The sequence below is a fragment of the Schistocerca gregaria genome, chromosome 7 (assembly GCF_023897955.1).
Source record: "Schistocerca gregaria isolate iqSchGreg1 chromosome 7, iqSchGreg1.2, whole genome shotgun sequence".
Classification (NCBI taxonomy): domain Eukaryota; kingdom Metazoa; phylum Arthropoda; class Insecta; order Orthoptera; family Acrididae; genus Schistocerca; species Schistocerca gregaria.
The window spans coordinates 94,803,697-94,826,947 of NC_064926.1; the positions used below are offsets into that span (position 1 = coordinate 94,803,697).

The following is a 23,251-nucleotide window of genomic DNA, read 5'->3' on the forward strand; positions in this document are numbered from 1 at the left end:
AGTTCTAAGTTCTAGGGGACTGATAACCACTGAAGTTAAGTCCCATAGTGCTCAGAGCCATCATTCCCTAAGCGTACACACTACTTAATATAACTTGAACTAATTTACGCTAAGGACAACACGCACAGCCATGCCCGAGGGAGGACTCGAACATCCAGCGAGGGGAGCCCCGCGAACCGTGGCAAGGCGCCTGAGACTGCGCGGCTACCCTGCGAGGCTTTAAATAAGACATTTCGACTATGCGACAGTATCCTTGTTTTAAATCATTTTGCACGATCGTTGGGAACGGTTCCTCACGCTGTAGTTTGGTGTTGTGCATAACAGGGTTATCCTCAAACCACGACCCACACCCCACCCCGCCTGCGGCCCACAGCTCGTGACGGAAATGTTGGCAGGACTGAAAGTGGAGCAGCCTTTACCTTTCTTCGCCGCAGCACTATGAGGGTGACCACCCCAGTCGCCTTTTACCCCCGAGAAAGTTCGCTACATTCATTTGATAGCAGGCTAAGTGGTCTCGTGGCCGTTACAGAAGGACTGGAACGAGGATTCCACACGGTACCTCAGCCAGCTCGACCACTACGAAAAAAATGGCTCTGAGCACTATGGGACTTAACGTCTCAGGTCATCAGTCCCCTAGAACGTAAAACTACTTAAACCTAACTAACCTAAGGACATCACACACATCCATGCCCGAGGCAGGATTCGAATCTGCGTCCGTAGCGTTCGACCACTATGGCCGCCCTACAAATATGAATGGATGGAATCAAATTTTGTGAAATATTTATCTACTGATCCTACTAGTAACGGAATAAAGCACTGAATACTATAATTAAATCATTTCACGAGACAGCCGGAGAAGGTATTATGTACCTTCAGAATTGAGGAATTGTTATTGAAAAGCTAATGCGTCGTAATTTCAAGTAGTGGTATAGTGCGTCGGAACAAATGTCTGTAACGCTCCTCTTTTGCCTTTCGGATGCGTAGAGAACGTAAATCGGAGAAAGACGAAGGTAATGAGAAGTAGTAGAAATGAGAACAGCGAGAAAGGTAACATCAGGATTGATGGTCACGAAGTCAATGAAGTTAAGGAATTCTACTACCTAGGCAGTAAAATAACCAATGACGGACGGAGCAAGGAGGACATCAAAAGCAGACTCGCTATGGCAAAAAAGGCATTTCTAGCCAAGAGAAGTCTACTAACATCAAATACCGGCCTTAATTTGAGGAAGAAATTTCTGAGGGTGTACGTCTGAAGTACAGCATTGTATGGTAGTGAAACATGGACTGTGGGAAAACAGGAACAGAAGAGAATCGAAGCATTTGAGATGTGGTGCTATAGACGAATGTTGAAACTTATGTGGGCTGATAAGGTAAGGAATGAGGAGGTTCTACGCAGAATCGGAGAGGAAAGGAATACGTGGAAAACACTGTTAAGGAGAAGGGACAGGATGATAGGACATCTGCTAAGACATGAGGGAATGACTTCCATGGTACTAGAGGGAGCTGTAGAGGTCAAAAACTGTAGAGGGAGACAGAGATTGGAATGCGTCAAGCAAATAATTGAGGACGTAGGTTGCAAGTGCTACTCTGAGATGAAGAGGTTAGCACAGGAAAGGTATTCGTGGCGGGCCGCATCAGTCAGTAGACTGATGACAAAAGAGAGAGAGAGAGAGAGAGAGAGAGAGAGAGAGAGAGAGAGAGAGAACGCTCAGTAGCACTTGAGGCGGAGGTCGTGGGGAGACTCTGGGACTCGAGTCGGTGGTCGGTGAGGTCGCCTCCGGACAGCCCCGTGTTCCCCGCATTGAAACCAGCGGCGGTCTGAATGTCGACTGTGGACCGTCGACTGCACGAGCGCCGCGGGGGGAATCCGTCGAGCACTTGTCGTCATCCTGTGCGGCGGTTTTACGAGTGCGAGAACACTGTCTCTGTGATATTCCTGATCCAGCCAGAACACAGCTGACCTCTGAAAGCAAAAATGTTCGTAACGTCCGGTGTGCCGTAACCCATGTGCCGACTATGTTGCCGCATTTCCACTGTGTCAAGCACGTCCGCTACGCACTCGTCTGTAGCATTAGGTTGCCCAAGCGTGGCGTCTGCGCTCGCTCCGTACACAGCATTCGGCCACGACATTCGAACGAGCCGAAGATGGCCACTCAGTTTATAGCGTTGCGCATTAAACAATTTTCAGTTTCTTTCTTAGGGATATGCTTTTATGACTGGAGCAATAGACTCTGGGCAGGAAGAGACAGAAAGCACTGCACCACGAGTTTTAAGTGGAACTAGTTCATTTGGGGCAGTACATTCCAGCAGTTTCTGAACGACGGCCAACTTAATTTCGGAATTAACATCTTACTGTGTGTGAAGAAGATAGTGGAGAAATAGCCAACTTCCACCAGTCGCGGCTGATTATATAGAGATCCAAGCATCAGGCAACAACGTGTGTAAAGGCCCTCTTACACCGCACTGCAGCAGGCCATACAAAACGTCGACTCTACAGGTCAACGCCAGGACAACCTTAACGTGTCAAAACGGGGACTTAATAAACGCAAATTCGACGTACATTTTATTGTTAATTTGCACTACTGGCCATTAAAACTGCTGCACCAAGAAGTAATGCGGATGATAAACAGGTACTCAATGGACAAATATATTACACTAGAACTGATATGTGATCACATTTTCAAGCAATTTGGGTACATAGATCCTGAGAAAACAGTACCCAGAACAACCACCTCTGGTCGTAATAACGGCCTTGATACGCCTGGGCATTGAGTCAAACACAGCTCGGATGGTGTGTACAGGTACAGCTGCCCATGCAGCTTCAACACGACATCACGGATCATCAAGAGTAGTGACTGGTGTATTGCGACGAGCCAGTTGCTCCGCCACAATTGACCATACGTTTTCAGCTCGTCAGAGATCTGGAGAATGTGCTGGCCAGGGCAGCAGTCGAACATTTTCTGTATCCAGAAAGACCCGTACAAGACCTGCAACATGCGGTCGTGCATTATCCTGCTGAAATGTAGGGTTTCGTAGGAATCGAATAAAGGGTAGAGCCACGGGTCGTAACACATCTGAAATGTAACGTTCACTGTTCAAAGTGCCGTCAATGCGAACAAGAGGTGACCGAAACGTGTAACCAATGGCACCCCATGCCATCAAGCCGGGTGACACGCCAGTATGGCGATGACGAATACACGCTTCCAATGTGCGTTCACCGCCATGTCGCCAAACACGGATGCGAGCATCATGATGCTGTAAACAGAACCTGGATTCATACGAAAAACTGACGTTTTCCTATTCGTGCACCCAGGTTCGTCGCAGGCGCTCCTGTGATGCAGCGTTAAGGGTAACCGCAGCCATGGTCTCCGGGCTGATAGTCCATGCTGTTGCAAACGTCGTCGAACTGTTCGTGCAGATGGTTGTCGTCTTGCAAACGTCCCCATCTGTTGACTCAGGGATCGAGACGTGGCTGCACGATCCGTTACAGCCATGCGGATAAGATGCCTGTCATCTCGACTGCTAGTGATACGAGGCTGTTGGGATCCAGTACGGCGTTCTGTATTACCCTCCTGAACCCACCGATTCCATATTCTGCTAACAGTAATTGGATCTCGACCAACGAGAGCAGCAATGTCACGATACGATAAACCGCAATCGCGATAGGCTTCGAATCCGACCTTTACCAAAGTCATAAACGTGATGGTATGCATTTCTCCTGCTTACACGAGGCACCACAACAACATTTCACCAGGCAACGCCGGTCAACTGCTGTTTGTGTTTGAGAAATCGGTTGGAAACTTTGCTCATGTCGGCTTGTTGTAGGTGTCGCCACCGGCGCCAGCCTTGTGTAAATCCTCTGAAAAGCTAATCATTTGCATATCACGGCATCTTCTTCCTGTCGGTTAAATTTCGCGTCTGTAGCACGTCATCTTCGTGGTGTAGCAATTTTAATGGCCACTAGTGTAACAGTAACTTTTTAGTATTGTGTGAATTTATTATTGCTTCCGAATTGGTGAGGATTATTCCCTTGAAACGTTGCGACAACTTTTTAGTATTGTGTGAATTTATTATTGCTTCCGAATTGGTGAGGATTATTCCCTTGAAACGTTGCGACAAATTTTACATACACCGAAAATGTTGGTAAACTAGTGAAATATTTAAACTGTAGTAGATAATCACGAGACAGGCTACTTAGTACTATTTGCAAATTTTTACCTGTATAAAGCGTTATTCACTTCGAGTTCTATTCCTTGAATGTTAATTAATCGAATTATAAAAAATGTTACACGTTACAAATGTAACCTACCGTATAAAACTGCTCTCACTAACGTTTGGCGCATTGATGGTGATATACTTGCGCGAGCTGTACAATGACGCAGAGTTCACATACCCAGAATGCCCTGCTGGGGGAGCCACTTCCTCACGAGTACGTTGTCTGGGAGGTCAGGGATGTTGTCGTCCTCCCACTTCCAGAGAACCCGCTGCGGTATCTCCCTGAAGGCGTCCACGAACGCCTGCCTTCTATGTTCCGGCAGCGTGCTGCTTTTGACGTTCGAGCCGAGGTTGAAGTAGATGACGCCGTGCTCTGCTTCGTCCAGAAACTTCTGGATATCCTACACAGCAGGGCATCACAACACCCACTCGTTACATGTCTGTAGTGTCAAATATTCAGAAATCTATTTAAACAGATTCCATATTTTCATCTATCTCCATAACGTAAGACATACGCCAACCAACCAGTGTGATGCAAGTTTAAATATTTGAATAGGTGGAATTCACGTTACATCTAATACAGATCGACACGTCCTACTGAAGTAAATTAATGTTTTTAACGAAAACAATTAATTTACTTATATTTCTAGATTTCACAGCCAAGCATCGGAAGCATTTACTAAAACAAATTTATATCATAAAACGTTCAGTTCTAATGCGTTTCTTTACGTGTCCGAATTTTCACAATATATTATGCAATGAAGCGAAAGGGGAAATCATACTGTCATGAGAAATTAGCGTTGCCCAGGAAACAAAACGTGACCAGTAATGTCGTCAACAAAAAGAACAATAATATCAATTTTGTCACTTGCAACAGATGGAAAAAAATAAAGAGATATACAAGGCAGAGTTGACAGTAAAAGGAGGAAGAAGAACAAGGTGTTACCATTGACAAAGGATGCAACCAGATTGTCTAAATTTAGGGGACTCTTAATAAGTATAAACGAAATTCGAAGGTTATGCTAAGACAGTATGTTCACCTTAAACAAAGGTGTAGCAACAACTGTCATCTAAAGCTATCCTATCACTGTTAGAACGTTAGAAATTGAAACTGTAAAAAGCTGACAGTAGAGATACTGAAAGCGTTTTGTGGTCAGTCAATAAAAATTATATCAAAAGAGAGAAAAAGCAAGAGAACAACGCAGATGAAGCAAGCAATTTTCAACAAAATAAATGTAATCGTGCTGAAACTACGATGCAACTAAGAAAGAAAATTCTGAAAGCGTGCATTTCTGCCAGACGATCTTCGCCTTTTTTTTCCAAGTTTCTGGTTCCAAACAGAGAGTTGGCGACCGTAATTAAATATTGTTTTCGATATTCTAGATTAACATGGCAATGCCTTGTCAAGAAACTATCAATGATTCTGTGGCCATGGAAGTATCCGCTTTCCATGTCTACGTTCCTCACAATCTTTCCTTCGCTGATCAGTTGGATGACAAAATGCCCGAAATTTTGAGAGAAAGACTTTTCAGCGTGTGGTGATGGTTAGCACTTCATGGTGCTCAAGTACTTCATCATTGTTTACCTGACCCAATCATTATGTTTTCATCTCTCTATAATAGGCTACCACACATCGAACGCCTCAACTGTTTTCACGAGATCGTAAATATTGTATTCCATTTCACACAACAGTGTCAACAGCACATAACGAGTATACCCGACATATCTGAAATTTTTGATTGTTGATCGAACAGTCATAACTCAACAAAATATTAAAGAAATATCACGTTAAGCTGTGATGAGATTAAACAGACAAATAACGCTACAAGCTCTGATACGAGCTATCCAAACTTCAGTGGGAAAAAATGAGGCGTATGTAGACTCAGGTGAGGGAATAATTCTGTACATAAAGCTCGTAACTAAAGACATTATGTGTCGGTTCACGTCTTAAGATGTCTGTAATGCAATCACTTTGGTATGGAAGAACCCTTACATGAACGCAACGGATAGAATACGGTACTCGGAATCGCAAAGTGACGGGTACAACAGATGGTAACATACGCGTGGGATAGAAGCAAATGAGGGTTTTGTTACAAACCTGTCTAAACACATTGTCCTAGAAAATAGAGAATCTGAATGGGTAACAAAAGTATAAAATTTTTGCTGGCCTTCATTTTCATTCTTTCGCATAGCGTGTATTAAAAGATAAGATTATGATACAAAGCTATAAATGTTACATAATCACCTTACACCTACCTGTGGTAATGGTTCGACATTGTCTTCTACGTGCAGTCCTGTGACTTCGATCACATTTGGTACATTTGGTCTAGGGTAATCCCCACTGAAATGGACATCTACTATCAGCATGCTGAAGTTGCGCTCCATGTCGTAAACTGATGGTGGATCTGGGCCAAAAATTTCCCTCATGATGGCTTCATGGGCAGGCAGTACTGTTGTCTGCCAGAAATAGAGAAACCTTGCGATGAAATACGTGTTGTAGAGCCTCTGCCAGAAACTCATGTGGTCGGTGTATCCAATGAAAACATCTGACAGATACGCTGGGTTAATGGGGTTGCCTATGGCGTAGTAGGTTGGCGCCATAGCGGGAAGTGTCAGGATACCAACCATGGGGGGCAGTCCTACTTTGTGCACCAGCCCGTAGAAACACTGGTACGGCAGACGCTCCATGACGACGAGATCAAACTTATGGTCAGACCTGGAACGAACAATGTCATGAGGAACATTTCGATTACATTCGATTGGAAAAGTATTATAATTACTATGATATATTTTGAAAGCTAACCAACTTCTAGTTACAGCTATCATAATGCAAATAGGGAAACTAACGACCGCAAAATAGGCTGTTACTATTCTTGTTATCAATAGAAGCAAGAAATGATTTACAGATGTGCTGTAGCTTGGTAGCTAGAAAAACAGACGCAACGAAAACAAAAGTGTCGAGACGAATTTACAAGTTCATTGGCGGCAACGAATACGAACATTATTTAAATATTTTGCGAAATACTTCGTCGTATCATCCCTCAAAGACTGTGTTCCGCATGGTCCTTGACGAATTTTAATGCTCAGGTCCAATGTCATATTTCTTTATTCTTTATCAGGCTTCTCTTGAATGCAGCTTTTCTTAGGGCCCTTTTCAAACTTTGCCCATACACTTTCCGACGATGACGAGGTAAGCACAGATGGACTGCAAGCTTGGATAAGTCATGGACTTTAAAGGCAACCATCCTCTTCTTTTGAAAGGACCTGTCCAGGCACGGGACAGGTCGAAAATAGTATGTGCAGATGGCAGAACTGGGCTCTGAACCCGCTCCTGTCAACTGCGATGCCAGTGCGTCAGTGCGCTATGCCGTATGTATCAAAGGCGAACGAGTGGCTACTTCTACAGATTGAAAAACTTCCTGCAATGAACCATTGAGCTTAAATTTTGATGGACAGGAATGCTTCATCAAGAGCGTCCAATCACAAGTTACAAAGTACTGCCTGTTCCCAAGTGTGTCACTTTCGGGAGAGTCCATGGCGATTGGCTGGTACCCCGTAACACTTATGACATATCATTATTCATGCGTTTGATGTGATACCTGTTTGTGTTCATTTACACACCCAGTCAATGACTATGCACGTATCTTATTTCACATTTCTAATGCCATTCAGCCTTTAACTCATCTCAGAATTTCGATTGCCTGTAATTTTACTTTATCTTTTCTCCCAGCCACCCAGACCTCCCATCCGGACGTTAAAGTAGGAACTGCATGCACTTTTGTTCAGTTTTACCATTCGCTCCTTACGCATTTCGTAGTTATTACACCGTCTATCGAGTTGAATTTTTAATTTTTTATACATTTGCGTATCAAGAGTAGCTACCCATGTATTTCCTCTCAGTTGGTATTTGTCAATGTGCAACATCTTTTCGTTTTTTCGGTTAACATAAAATTTTATACAGATCGTTTCTACCTGATGGGCTATTGTCTGAGGTCCATGTATTATGATTTGGTCACCTATGGAAAGAAGTGTCGAGATCAACCCGAGATTGTTTAAGTGTATGCTTTTATATTGAAGTATATGCTTCTCTGTTTCTGGAAAAACTTTTGAATTTTGATGTGAAATACAAGCAATAGTGTGCTTGTTTAAAATTTTTCGACTCAGTTACAATTATCCTCACAAACTAGTGATTTCGCCCTTCTCAAACTGCCATTTTCAGATCCTGTTACTATTGAGGAGAACCGTGCATTGTCACTAACAAGTAACAATTCACTACTCAACTGGAAAGGTTGGTAAAATCCATGGACCGTGTCCAGATCCCATCAGTAGGCGAGCCTTCAGATGTGTACAGCAAGAGACCTGCGGCACGTGGAGAACGAATGGTGGAGAGGCGTGCAACCCGCAGAACTGGGCTCTTCTCGGCGTTCCCAGACCATGTGGATGTGTACGGACACAGTTAGTATGCAGCTGTGTTGCTGACCTTGGTTCGCGATGCACTACTTTGGAAGAAATCTGCACGTACCTTCGAGGAGTCACTTCCCCTTCCTGTGCTAATACTGTTTAACACCCTCAACGTGTTAGTATTGGCTATATACTCAAAAATTCATATTAGTCATGACCATGGTGTTTATTAATTCCATACTGCCTCACGCGTTTCGGCCTTACCTCATTCTCAAAAGCTCTACAAGAGAAACAGATGAAAGGCTATCAGTAAAAATGCATTGGTACAGTTACATAAAACGTACATCGTAGAAACGGAAGAAGCAAGCAATCAGTGTAAAACGTTGATGAAGTACATGAAATAGTAAAAATGAGTGGCAGAACCCACCAAAATGTCTACAACACAATCTTAGGTAAGACGAAACTGATTTTGTCAAACAAGGATACAAAATATGTGCTCTACATTATTTTATGACATTTGAGTGAAAACTGACTCACTGTACACATCGAAGTAAGTGAAGTAGGCGTCAGGTGGTAGTACAATACGGCGTTAATGAAAATTTATGTTCTGAAATACATAAGTACTGATACAACTGATTCATAAAATGTAGTTTTAAATGTCCACTAACATTGTACTACATCTATTACATCATTCAATTTATTGGTTATCAAATATTCTATGTATAAAAATGTAATTAAAATAAGCGAACTTCTATCTGTTGGATAAAATAATATAATACAATAAATTCGTAATTTACTATCAATTAATGCTTACGGAGTTTTGAAATTTGTGAGACTGGATGTCATGAATTGCTATATACATTATGACTTTTGAACACTATTGAGGTAAATACATTGTTTGTTCTCTATCAAAATCTAGCGGTTTTGTGCAATAATAATCCGCTTATGATAGAATCTGCAAAACATAAAAACTGAGGTAATAGTATTTAAAAGCAGGATACGTTAGATAAAACATAGCAGCAATGTGCTGCGACTTACAAGTCTGGAAGGTCACACAGGGACAGGTGTTGTTTTTCTTTTATTCACTAATAGGGAGTCAGTTGCATCCTAGAATGTGTTGTACATATTTTGGTGAGCTCTAGCTGTTTTATGATGTGCATTTCCTGTATTTTATAAAGATTTTCCACAGTTTGTTTCCTTCTTCGTACGTTTCAAGTAATGTACTTTTATTGATAGCCTTTCATGTATTTATCTTGTAGAGCTGTCGCGCGGGGTAGCCGCGAGGTCCAAGGCGTCTTGTCACGGTTCGCGCGGCTCTCCCCGTCGGATGTTCGAGTCCTCCCTCGGGCATGGGTGTGTGTGTGTGATATTCTTAGCATAAGTTAGTTTAAGTAGTGTATAAGTCTAGGGGCCGAAAACCTCAGCAGTTTGCTTCCTTAGGAATTCACACACATTTGAACTTTGTGCAAAGTGATGACACCGTTTAAAACAAACTTGCTAGGAAATGCGGGGAGACTTATGCCTCGTGAGCGCTCGATGTAAATACTGACAGTTACTTTGGGCATGATTAAACGTAATTTAAAACAGATAATAAGGCACACTAGCAGCTGATTACGTGATTGGTGATAAGTCTTCGAAATCAGTCATTACCGTGGCTGTCTAGCAGAATTTGCCCGGAGCTAAGCGACTCTAGACAGATTTATTGGAAGTATCCCAAGGAAACGCAGTCTGTTGGGGAAGCAGCTGGCTTACAAAACTCTCGCACAACCATTCCTCGAGTACTGCATACGGATAAGGATTCCTTACCAATCCAAATAACGAAAGAGGTTGTAAAGCTTCACAGAAGAGCCGCACGATTCGTCACGAGTTTGTTGAGTCATTTTAAGAGCGTCACAGACTGCAGGGCCAGAGACTACAAGAAAGTCTGCGTGCAGCGCTCTGACCTTACAAAATCCCTAAATTAATCAGGAAAAATTTTACTTCTTCCGACATACATGCACTCAACGGTGTCATTAGAAAAATGAGGGCTCATATAGAGGATACCGCCAGGCCCTCTTCCCTCGTGCCTTCCAGAAACCGAATGGGAACGAGGGAGATAATCTTGGAGCACTAAGTACTCTCTGAGAGACACAGCGTGAGGTGACTTAGAAATTACTGCACCACTGTTTTTAATGTCTATAAATCAAAAAATCTTTCAGAATATAAAGAAACTTCCACGTACTTGAGCCATTCTTGCATTGCTGGGTGCTTCAGTCTGTTGCAGCATAGAACACCAGCTTCGTGGTACGCTTCAACTAGTCTCATTGGCCACGTATCTGCCAAGATTGACCTGTTCACTATTGCTGGTTTCATGTCAGGTAGACTCAGGTCAACCAGGGTGTAATTCTCGTTCTTCTCTGGCTGTAACATACGAAAGTTGACATTTTTCTTTTTATAACGGACATAATAAAAGATGTATATTATCTCATTTTACTTGCATGTTTTGAAACGTCCTCTTTGAAAAATTATACACGACTGTGCTTAAACTGACACACACTAGTTTTTAGCGCAACGCAATCTGACTTTCAATAATCCCTACAAGAGAATGGCCCTGACTAACATTAACCTATATGTTTCACAAATCACTTACCTCACAAAAATCTTCGATACTCGAACTACTGCAATACAGCGAGCGCCACTACTGCCAGCTAACTAAAAGATTCAAACTACGGAAGTCACTAACTACTGATAGGCACAGTTAGCAAATGAAAGATTTTAATAGAGAACAAACAATGTATTTACCTTTATAGTCATAATATATATATCAGTTCATGACATCAATGCTTACAAATTTCAAAACTCCGCCATCTCTCTCCCCACGTCCACCACTGCTGGCGGCTCACCTCCAACTGCACAACGCTACGTGCTCTTAGCATCCAGCTGCCGCTGCCCAACACTACAATGGCAGACAACAATGCAAACTAAACACAGACTGCGCACGGCACAGCCAGTGATTTTTCATACAGAGCGCTACGTGGCGTTACCAATAAGAAAACGTAAACAGCCTACTTACATAGCCCCCATGCTCCCCACAAAAAATTTTTACAAATTGTTTTGGGCAGTGGCCAATACAGATTTGAAATTGTTTTTCATAATTATGATCACAATAGCAAAGACCCACTGTAGTCCTTGTAGAGATGGCCAGCAGCCATCTGTTTGACTGTGCAGGCGCACAATCACCATTGAAGAGTCTTGCGAATAATATAGCAAGTCCATAACCACCACTTGTGCACTCACAAAAATTGTTTTTGAAATTTACAATTTTTCTTCCTTGCCTAGTTGAAAGTAGTTTCACACTTTTTCCAGATCAAAAGACAGGAATGCAAAAACAAATAATGTAGGTATAAAACATATTTTGCGTCAGCCCTTAGTTAAGGGCTTGAAACTTGTACATATATTGGCCAAAAGCAGAAAAAATCTGAGCAAGAGATATGAAGGCCGTCAAGCATAGCACATACACTATCCTGAATATAAGCAATAAATTTGCTACTGCTGGTAATGGGGGTTAAGCGGGGAGCATTTTACAAGGCTGGAGTAACGTTTCATCACGCTATTGCCCGCTACGATTCTACACAGAATCGGAGAGGAAAGGAATATGTGGAAAACACTGATAAGGAGAAGGGACAGGATGATAGGACATCTGCTAAGACATGAGGAAATGACTTCCTTGGTACTAGAGGGAGCTGTAGAGGGCAAAAACTGTAGAGGAAGACAGAGATTGGAATAAATCCAGCAAATAATTGAGGACGTAGGTTGCAAGTGCTAGTCTGAGATGAGGAGGTTAGTACAGGAAAGGAATTCGTGGCGGGCCGCATCAAACCAGTCAGTAGACAGATGACCAAAAATATATTGCCCGCCTGCGCTTTCTGGTTAGGCTTCAATTCAACACCGCATCGCTTTGACAAACACCGTTTGAAAATATACAGAATTTGCTTGACGCCATGGCAGCTACAACAAAATATCCTACCTTTGCACGTGCATTTTACATGGCTGGAGATGAACGAACCACCACTTAATAACGCCTTCAAAACCTTAGAACGAAATTTTTATTAAAACAAGTGCAGTTAACGGAAGATAATCTCTTAACAAATATTCTAAAGATAACAGTTATTACAACATTCCGTGCTGTGATGCCGTGGTCGGATTTCTTGATTCGTTTGGTTTTCAGAAAGAAAATCATGCAACATCGGTATCATAGCCCTGAATAGTTTAATAATTCTGACAAGAGATAACCTTTTTGTGGTTTATATTCATACATAGTGTGAACTACTTTCCTTCACTAGCGTCGGGGGTAGCGACTACAAGTCGTTAGTGCATATCGTCATACTGCCCACAAACTTTACTGCTTTTATGCTATAGCTGCTAGGTGCTAGCGCAACGTTTTCCAGCCAGAAGTATCACTTGACATTACTGGTATTGTAGCCGGAAAGAGACAGTCGTGATATGTCAATAACAGTAAAAGAATCATATGCAGACACAGGGCGATCCCCCACATTCATATAAACATTCAGGAAAGCGCCAACTTGAGATTACGAACCGTGATTCGGAAACCAGTGTGTATGAACTTACGAGGTCTAACATGTTGTTCGATAATTTAGCAAGAGCTGTACGACAACTTGCGAATCCGAAACTGGTTTCTGACATATATGATTGTTAAAACTGTAGGAAATCGTTTTATATATACAGTCATATGGATAGTACGAAACTGCTGTCTGCGAGTACAGTCGAACAAACCTAAATTAGCACAAAAGACACACATCAAAAAAAGTTTTGCATCACCTCGGTCCCGAGAGTCCCGGACCCTGTACAGAAAACTGGAATATAGATGAACATAAACATCTTTTCCCCCCTACTTATTGCTCATGAAAACCACACATTGCATGTTGTACCACAGCGAGACGTTCAGAGGTGGTGGTCCAGACAGCTGTACAGTCCGGTACCTCTAATACGGGTCACATCGTCCATAAACAGCCCTTTTCAATCTGTCCCAGGCATGTTTGATATGGTTCATGTCGGGAGAACATGCTGGCAACCCTAGTCTAGCGATATCGTTATCCTGAAGGAAGCTATTTACAAGATGTACACGATGGGGGCGCGAATTGTCGCCCATGAAGACGAACGGCTCGCCAGTATGCTGCCGATATGGTTGGACTAGCGGTCGGAATGGCATTTACGTATCGTACAGCCGTTACGACGCCTTCCATGACCACCAGCGGCGTACGTCGGCCCCACATAAAGCCACCCCAAAACGTCAGGGAACCTCCACCTTGATGCACTCGCTGGACAGTGTGCCTAAGGCGTTCGGCCTGACCGGGTTGCTTCCAAGCACGTCTCTGACGATTGTCTGGTTCAAGGCATATGCGATACTCATCGGTGAAGAGAAAATGATACCAATCCTGAGCCGCCCATTCGGCATATTGTTGGGCCCATTTGTACCGCTCTGCATGTTGTCGTGGTTGCGAAGAAGGACTTCGCCATGGACGTGGGGAATGAACTTGGGCATCATGCAGCCTATTGCGGACAGTTTGAGTCGCAATACGACGTCCTGTGGCTGCAAGAAAAACATTATTCAACGTGGTGGCTTTGCTGTCAGGCTTCCTCCGAGCCATAATCCGTAGGTAACTGTCATGCCCTCATCGGCCTGAGCGAGGCATGTCACCGACTGTTTTTGTCTCTCTGTATCTCCTCCATGTCCGAACAACATCGCTTTGGTTCACACCAAGACGCCTGGACACTTCACTTGTCCAGAGCCCTTTCTGGCACAAAGTAACAATGCGGACGCGATCGAACCGCGGCATTGACGGTCTACAGACAACACTAGCCGTATATCTCCTTTATGGTGGAATGATTGGAACTGATCGGCTGTCAGACCCCTGCCGTGAATAGGCGCTCGTCATGCATGGCTGTTTACATCTTTGGGTGGGTTTAGTGACTCTGAACAGTGAAAGGGACTGTGTCTGTTATACAATACCCACAGTCAACTTCTATGTTTAGGAGTTCTGTGTGTATTTTCGTATGCGGAGAACCAAACGAACACTATGGGCCATCTGAAATTAAAAATAAAGGACTCAACAAAAAGAGTGCAAGAGGAATTTTTTCGTTGGAGGAGAGTGCAAATAGGTGGAAGGGTACACTGAAGGCCTCTATGACGGGGAGGTGTTGTCTGAGGACGTTATAGAAGAAGAAACTGGAGTCAACATGGAAGACGCAGTATTACTCAGTATTTAAAAGCGCCCAGGAAGGATTGGATTGGATTGTTTGAGGGAGGAGCCCAGACAGCGAGGTCATCGGTCTCATCGGATTAGGGAGGGACGGGGCAGGAAGTCGGCCGTGCCCTTTCAAACGAACCATCTCGGCATTTACCTGGAGCGATTTAGGGAAATCACGGAAAACCTATATCAGGATGGCCGGACGCGAGATTGAACCGTCGTCCTCCGAGTCCAGTGTGCTAACCACTGCGCCACCACGCTCGGTTCGCCCAGGAAGACTTGAGATCAAATAAGACAGCAGGTATAGATAACGTTCTTGAGCCGTGCACGGCTCGTGTTCCTGCATTTATTGTTTGTCATCTTCTATTACGGTACTCCCGCATCGTTTCTTATTCCATTTACTGGCGTCAGTAACTTCCTGCCTTACTTGCCTGTGAGCGGCAGCAGCAGCGGGTATCGATAAGTGCACTCTCGTATCACCTCTGGAGGGACCGATAGTATTTCCGGGTCTTCGTGTGTCTGGCATTGAGTTGGAGACGGACCAGCAGTGCAGTCGGGACGCAGTGGGGACGGAGCGCCGGAGAGGCGCGGATAGCCAGTGCTCGCCGACTGCTGGCTACACACATGCACTGTCTGACGGAGGGAGATTGGAGCGGGACGACCGTTGGTTGGTCGTTCGGTTGGTTGCCTCATCGGCCGACGTATATTTGGTCCTTTCTCCGTTTCCGGGCCTGGGAGTCGGTCGGTTGGCGTGGAGCAGCGAGGAAGTCTCCGCCGCCACTGGCGGTGTGAACGCGCGGAGTGTGAGGTGCTGCTTGCGAGTGCTACGAAGTTTGTCGCCCACCGATCTTGGACATCAATGTTGAGTCCTCACTTAATCTACTATAGAGCCTCAACTGTCTACACTTCTTCGTTTGATCCTGGTTGTCGCTTTTGGGACATTCCTGCGAGCGACAACGTGTGTGTATTCAAGTCGGACAAGATTCCAACCGTCTTCGTGTGGAGTTTAACTTAATTTATTCCCCGTTACTGAAGTTGATCAGCGGTATCTCCTGCTTTGTGGCCGTTGACGTTCCGCTTACATGCCTGGTCGTTGACGTAAATTTTCGGCACTGCATTTTCCTTGCCTTGTCGTTGCTGTCCAGCGCAGTGTGTAGTTCGATAGCTGAGGTACTGTTGATCGTTGTGGGCGCCAATATTCTGTGTGCCGTTGTATTGAAATCTTGTGGTCGTTTTGCTGGTTGCGTGGAGCGGAACTGATTTTGTTGATTGGTCGGTCGGCTGTCTGTGGGTTGGGTTGCCTTCAGATTAAGAAGTCGTTGGACAGGCTGCCTGTCTCACCTAAACGGGCGTTAGTGTTACAATCTCAGGCCGACCCTCGGAAACTTATGAGTGTCGTTCCTTGTGTGTCATATAGTAATTTCCCTGTTTGGGTTTTAGTTAGTTGGTTGTCGTGTAGCCTTCAGCTGAGTATCAATATCTATTAATGTTCTTGTCTTGCCCTTAAGGCATGAGATTGTTATTCTTTATAGGGGCCTTTAGCCGAATTTTATGTGAAGTGTTTTAAGACACGGCCTTCTGCGTCTTAAAGTTGAAACTCTTCTTTGTAGGGCTTAAGCCGTTGAATTATTTGCTGATGTGCTTCGTTCAGCATCTCTTAATGTTCTTGTCTTGACCTTAAGGCACAAGATTGTTATCGTTTTGTATGGCACAAGATTGTTATGCTTTCGTATGGGGCCTTCAGTCGAATTTTGCATGAAATATTTTAAGATAAGGTCTTGTGCCTTTTGATTGAAACTCTTCTTATTGCTTAATATGCGGCTTCCAGCCTGTTTAGATTGAAGATTTAGAAAATATATTTGGGTGAAACCTCCAGAAGGACCTTGTATTTCAATTTCTTGCTTAGACGTTGTGTCTTGGATTTTGAGCGTGGCCTTCAGCCGATCTAAAGTTAACCAAAGGAGAGTGTTTTGCATACTTGTTGTAATATTGTGTGTTGATAGATATAAAGTTTATATGTTGAGTGCAACTGAAAGCAACTTATTTTGGCCCCTTTCCACAACCTAATCCGCTCTGCCCTGCTAGTTCAGGCATTCTATCGGAATTTCTGAAACCACTGGGGGAAGTAGCAAGCAAACGAATATTCCGTTTGGTATGTGATCTATGAGACTGGTAACGTACCATCAGACTTTCGGGAAAACATCATTCACAGAATTCATAAGATAGTAAGATCTGAAGAACTGTCACACAACAGATACCGATGCATGGAACTTGGGTTGCTGTGCGTTGACATTTGTCGTCAGGCCGTTACAGGAAGCAGACGGCGCTGCAGAAAGCGGTCTCACGGGCGCTACACTAACGGCCAGCACCGTCTATAGGGAATCTCCGGTTTTACATTTCTGCTCCTGATGAACTTGCTAAGCTGTAGGCTTCAAATCGGCCGCGGTCCGTCAGTGCACATCGGACACGTGAGTCGCCACTGTAGACGCTAACAGACCGAGCACCGCCACTCGGCTGGTCTTACGAGACAAGCTGGCGCACTGACCAGTTCTACAGGAATAGGAATGATTCACTTGTTACAGCTTCAGAGATCCCATTTACAGAGACGCTAGTTAGCATAGCCTTCAGCTAAGACAGTAGCTACGACCTAACCAGGCGCCACATTCAGTTTATGCATTGACAATTGATCTATTTGTGTGAAGCAATCAGAATTGTAAAGCAGTATTCGCAGACAGTCTCTAACTGCACTTGTAAATATTATAGTACAAAGTCAAGATCGACGTTCATCGCTGATGCTGAATTAAAGCTAAGTATTTAATTGTATTCCTGTCTGCTAACTTCCTAATCTCCTAAGATGTTCCAGATACATCCCGTCAAGTAAATTTCATTGATCCTCACGTCAGCCTACGTGATCAACGCGTGCAATTAATGGCCACACCTCGTGTTCAGAGTCAAATTGTGTGACTCAGCCGGGTCACCCTTTTTCCATGAGGCCCATAGTCCACCTCATACAATACGGAAATGCCGTGTGGCTAGGGCCTCCCTTCAGGTACTCTGTTCGCCTGGTGCAAGTCTTTCGAGTTGACGCCACTTCGCGTGTCGATGTGGATGAAAGGATGATGATAAGGACAACACAACACCCAGTCCTTGAGCGGAGAAAATCTCCGACCCAGCTGGGGAATTGAACCCGGGCCGTTAGGTATGACATTCCGTCGCGCTGACCACTCAGCTACCAGGGGCAGTACACTGGTTCTATTTGGATGCATGTGGTAATAACAACGGAATTGTTCAGGTTTCCATATTTACCGCACGCACATCGGAAAGACACGAGTGGCACATTAATCCCGTGCCTACATGCATATGCACCAGATTCTCGTACGTTACGTATACGCTGCAGAAACACCCTCAAACGGAAACTTTTTATCGCACCTTGTACATTAATAATCGGTTCCAGCTCTACAGTACCACACAATAAGTACATGTAACTAACATAGCATAGGCTTTTTTGGAATATAAGAACATGTACTATAGCTTACATCGTTATTCCGTCTTAATCTTTTATATTATATTTAATGTATTTGTATGTTAACATATTAGCACAATGCACGCAGCTATAGTACATTAGCACATCCACAGAACATTGCTGGCAGCTCGGGGTAGCCGCGCGGTCTGAGGCGTCTTTCCACGGATCGCGCGGCTCTCCCTGTCGGAGGTTCGAGTCCTCTCTCGGCATGTGTGTGCGTGTTGTCCATAGTTTAAGTTGGATTAGGTAGTATGTAAGACTAGGGTCCGATGACCTCAGCAGTTTGGTTCAATAGGAACTTATCACAAATTGTTTTTCATAACATTGATGAATGGAATCCTCAGTTTGTTAAGTCTAATGTAAATGCAAAATAGATTGAAAATAATAATACTCTGACTTGTAAGACGCATATTAAATCTCCTTCGCAGCTACTCAGAAGTCGGTACTAGCGAATAAATAAATTAATAAATTCTCACAATATCAGAATTTTCAACAACAAAGTGCTGATTGTATAGCCGAAGCAGCTAAAGCTGAATAGCACAAGTAAAATTTTGCAGAACAATCATGTAAGAGCTTAAGAAAATATTTTAGGTAATGCTGTCCTCTCTCATCGTGGAAAAAGTCGGAAATCTGAACTTTAGTTTATTACCATAATTCTACTGCCTACGACGCAAAGAGCATTGTACTGTGACTCAAATACAATCTGCTAGATTCGACAAACTCCTCTGGTCAAAATCTCTATCCGAACACGACAGACTGTTTCGTGGAAATTCGTCTAAAACGCTACAACGATTATTCTCTATGATAGAGGAAGAAGGTAAATACAAGGGTTGGATCTTAAACAGTGGCAACTATTTATTCACAACCGACAGAAAAGATTTACATGTTTGCCCCTGTTACTGTCCTTGAAAGTAGTCACTAGTGTTGTGTAGAACCTGTTGCCAGCGATGTGGAAGGTGTAGTATATCGTTAGCAGAGCCTGTTCTGTTGATGGTGCGAATGGAGCGGCCTACTGCCTGTCGAATCTCTGGAAACAGTTCTGAAGCGAATGCCACAAAGTGGTTCCTTCATCTTCGGAATCAAATCAAAGTAACAAGGACTTAAGTCCGAGGAATATGGTGGATGGTACAGTACTTGCCAGTCCCATCGACCGAACAGATGGTTCAAATGGCTCTGAGCACTACGGGACTCAACATCTGAGGTCATCAGTCCCCTAGACTTAGAACTACTTAAACCTAAGGACATCAAACACATCCATGCACGAGGCAGGATTGGAATCTGCGACCGTAGCATCAGCGCGGTTCCGGACTGGAGCGCCTAGAACAGCTCTGCCACCGCGGCCGGCGACCGAACACAGCAGCCACAGTTTCCGCTGTATGCGCCCGCGCATTGTCGTGCAAAATGATGCCTGGCTTGCACAGAAAGTGTCGCCGCTACTTTCGCAAATCCGGTCGCAGGTGATGCTCCAAAAACGAACAGTAATACTGTGCACTGAAGGTCTGCCGTGGACGAACTTAATGCGTTAGGATAACACCATCACACTCGTACACGAGAACCACCATAACTTTACACTGCTCCATGCGTACTATCACAAGAACAGGCTCTGCTAACGGTATACTACGGCTTCCACATCCCTGGCAACGGGTTCTACACAACGCTGGTGACTACTTTGATGGACAGTAACAGGTGCAAACATGTAACTCTTTTGCATCGGTTGTGAATAAATAGTTGCCACTATTTAAGTTCCAACCCTCATAATTATTGTGTCGTGTGTACGAGTATCGGTAGCTCTAACAATGTAACACTTGCTGTTGGGAAATCAACACACTGTTAGTTACGCAGAAGGTGCCTTTGGAGTGCATAGTGCGTAGCATCGTCAGACCCACAGAGCCAGCTTACCTGCAGAGGATGCGGCGTGACGTAGGTGACGTGGTGCCCCCTGCCGAGCAGCGCGGTCACCACCTTGTGCAGGGGCAGTGCGTGGCTCACAGCCCACGTGGGCGCCACGAACAAGATGTCTGCCGACCGGGAGCAGTGCGCGGTGAGCACCAAGAAAAGCCACGCCCTCGCCATTCCCATGTTTGCTGCAAATGTTGTAAGACTTCCGATAGCATACCAAAGTCTGGTTAATTCTCCATTCCATGCTGAATGCGTGAAAGTGCACTTACGGTGTCAGCGGGTCTGCGTAGCGTGTTGGTAATGGTTTGGGTGATGAATGATGGGAAGTAAACATTACAAACCACCAGTGGGATGAGGGACAGCCAATAACATTGCTAGTTCTTAATTTCGTATGGTTCGTCAGTGAAGTTAGCAGGCATTTTCTTTTACCCACAGCAGTTTAAGGTGAGTTATTATACTCTTGCGTACATGGCCACTGTCACCACCCGCAAAGCATGACTACAACTGCACCTGATGTGAGCAGCAGTGTAGCTGGGGTTAATGGGAGTTAGGAAGATCATGGGGCTTGAAGGGGAATGGTTAATAGGGTAGGAATGAGAAAATATGCAGTGATGCATGTGGCAGTGTGCAAGGACATGGTGTGGACAGGGTAGGACTACTAAGAGCAGTATTGGGTGGCGCTCTGCTGGGAAGGGGGGATTGAAAAGGGAGGGAGTAGGGAGGAATGGAGATTCAGTGGTCAAGAAAAGAAACTTATAGCGTAAACTGAGTCAAAGAAGGGATTGATTGATAGGAAACATGCTGTGGATTCAAGGAATAATCAATCTTGTAGTGAGGCAAAGTATGAGGGATAAAAATTTTTGAGGGAGATTAAGGCTTGACTATAGTAAGCAGGTTCTAATGAGTGTAGTTTGCAAAAGTTACACAGACATGATGAAGCTTGAGTGGGATGGACGATTGTGGGAAGCTTCATCAGACCAGAATTAATATGTAAGACGACAACAAAAAATAAATAAAGATAGATGGTACATATTTATGAGTGGTTATGGAACAATTAACTCACGATATATTACGAAAAACAGCGAAACCTTTGTGACAAAAATGATTGTATACATCGTCGATGTGCTGTGCTCTGAGTTCCCGCGCTAACCACGTTCTCGGAAATCGTAGCAGATTCCGAAAATACAATGAAGTGTATTGCTGTTCGTTCCTCTCGCAATAATTTAAACTGTGATATTAGGTCCCAGCCTAATCACAACTTTGGAAATCGAGACATATTCGATAAAAGAAAATAGCCAAATATTTGTAACTTCCAAGATCATAAATTGTATAAACGATTCTCATTGGCAGCCCTATACTATCATCTGACTGGCTACGATCAAAGATAACGAACTGCCAACTGCAGCACGCAACGGAAGGATACACTGTAAATGCACATTAGCACTGTAAATGCACATTAGGCGTTGGATGTTACCGCTCTCAAATCACAAGCCTGCAGGAAACAAACAAAACCTACCTATACAATTAGACTGACTAATAAGAAATTGCATCTCTCATCACAAATTGACGTTACATTATGGATAATCATCGTGCAACAACTACAGAAATCCTGATATTAATTGAGAGAGACTTCCATAGTATTTTGATTCGTAGGAAGTGACATTGTCGTGTACAACGAATTCAAACCGATAAATCAAATTTGATACATAGGACAACTAGCAGATGATAAGCGTTTGATTAAAGCAGTGGCATCTAATCCTCAACATAAATAGACGAAAACACTACAAACAGTTTAACAACGCGATCGGAGGTTCATCACTGAAACCAATCACAAATAGCTACCGGTATTTGTCCAGAAAGATTTATAGTTGAACTGCTACATACATCTACTCGTAAAGGAGGGAGACAACAGAGACTAACTAATTGGTAGAATCCTATGGCAATATAATTTACCCGAGAAAGCTAACGCTTACACAAATTTCGTTCAACCAATTCCTGAGCTTCACGCGTCAGTGTGAAACCTTTACAAGTCAGATAAACGCTTGTAATATACACATCAAAAAAGTTTTGCATCTCCTCGGTTCCGAGAGTTCCGAAACCTGTACAGAAAACTGAAATAGAGGTCAACATAAAAATCATTTCCGCTCTTCTTATTGCTCATGAAAACCACTCATTGCATTTTGTACCACCATACAGCGAGACCTTCAAATGTGGTGGACCACATTTCTGTACACACTCGTACCTCTATTAGCCAGTAGCACGTCCGCTTGCGTTGATGCATGCCTGTATTCGTCGTCGCATGCTATCCGCAAGTTCATCAAAGTACTATTGGCACAGATTGTCCCACTCCTCAAAGTCGGTACGGCGTATATTCCACAGAGTGGTTAGTGGGTCACGTTGTCCATTAACAGCCCCTTTCAATCTATCCCAGGCATGTTCGATAGTGTTCATGTCTGGAGAACATGCTGCCCACTCTAGTCTAGCGATGTCGTTATCCTGAAGGAAGTCATCCACAAGATGTGCACGATGGATGCACGAATTGTCGTCCATGAAGAATGCCTCGCCATTATATTGCCGATATGGTTGTACTATCGTACAGCCGTTACGGCCCCTTTCACGACCACCAGCGGCGTACGTCGGCCTCACATAACGCCACCCCAAAACATAACCTCCACCCTGCTGCACTCGCTGGACAGTCTCCCTAAGGCGTTCAGCCTGACCGGGTTGCCTCCAAACACGTCTTTGACGATTGTCTGGTTGAAGGCATATGCGACACACATCGGTGAAGAGAACGTGATGCCAACCTTGAGCGGCCCATTCGGCATGCTGTTGGGCCCATCTGTACTGCGCTGCATGGTGTCGTGGTTGTAAAGATGGACCTCGCCATGGACGTGGGGAGTGGAGTTGGGCAACATGCAGCCTATTGCGGACAGTTTGAGTAGTAATACGACGTCTTGTGGCCTCA

At 44.1% G+C, this 23,251-nt stretch overlaps 1 protein-coding gene across 1 annotated transcript in view; it reads right to left on the reverse strand.

The window, feature by feature from the left end:
* The window catches only part of LOC126282179 (UDP-glucosyltransferase 2-like), a 62,079-nt gene that overhangs the window by 17,227 nt on the left and 21,601 nt on the right, over positions 1–23,251 (reverse strand). Inside the window, exons 2-5 of the mRNA XM_049981708.1 lie at positions 20,287–20,471; positions 10,838–11,016; positions 6,472–6,931; positions 4,394–4,616 (exon numbers count right to left, since the gene is read on the reverse strand). Coding sequence (XP_049837665.1) covers positions 4,394–4,616; positions 6,472–6,931; positions 10,838–11,016; positions 20,287–20,466 — 1,042 coding nt within the window. The 5' untranslated portion in view covers positions 20,467–20,471. The remainder of the gene's footprint in view (positions 1–4,393; positions 4,617–6,471; positions 6,932–10,837; positions 11,017–20,286; positions 20,472–23,251) is intronic.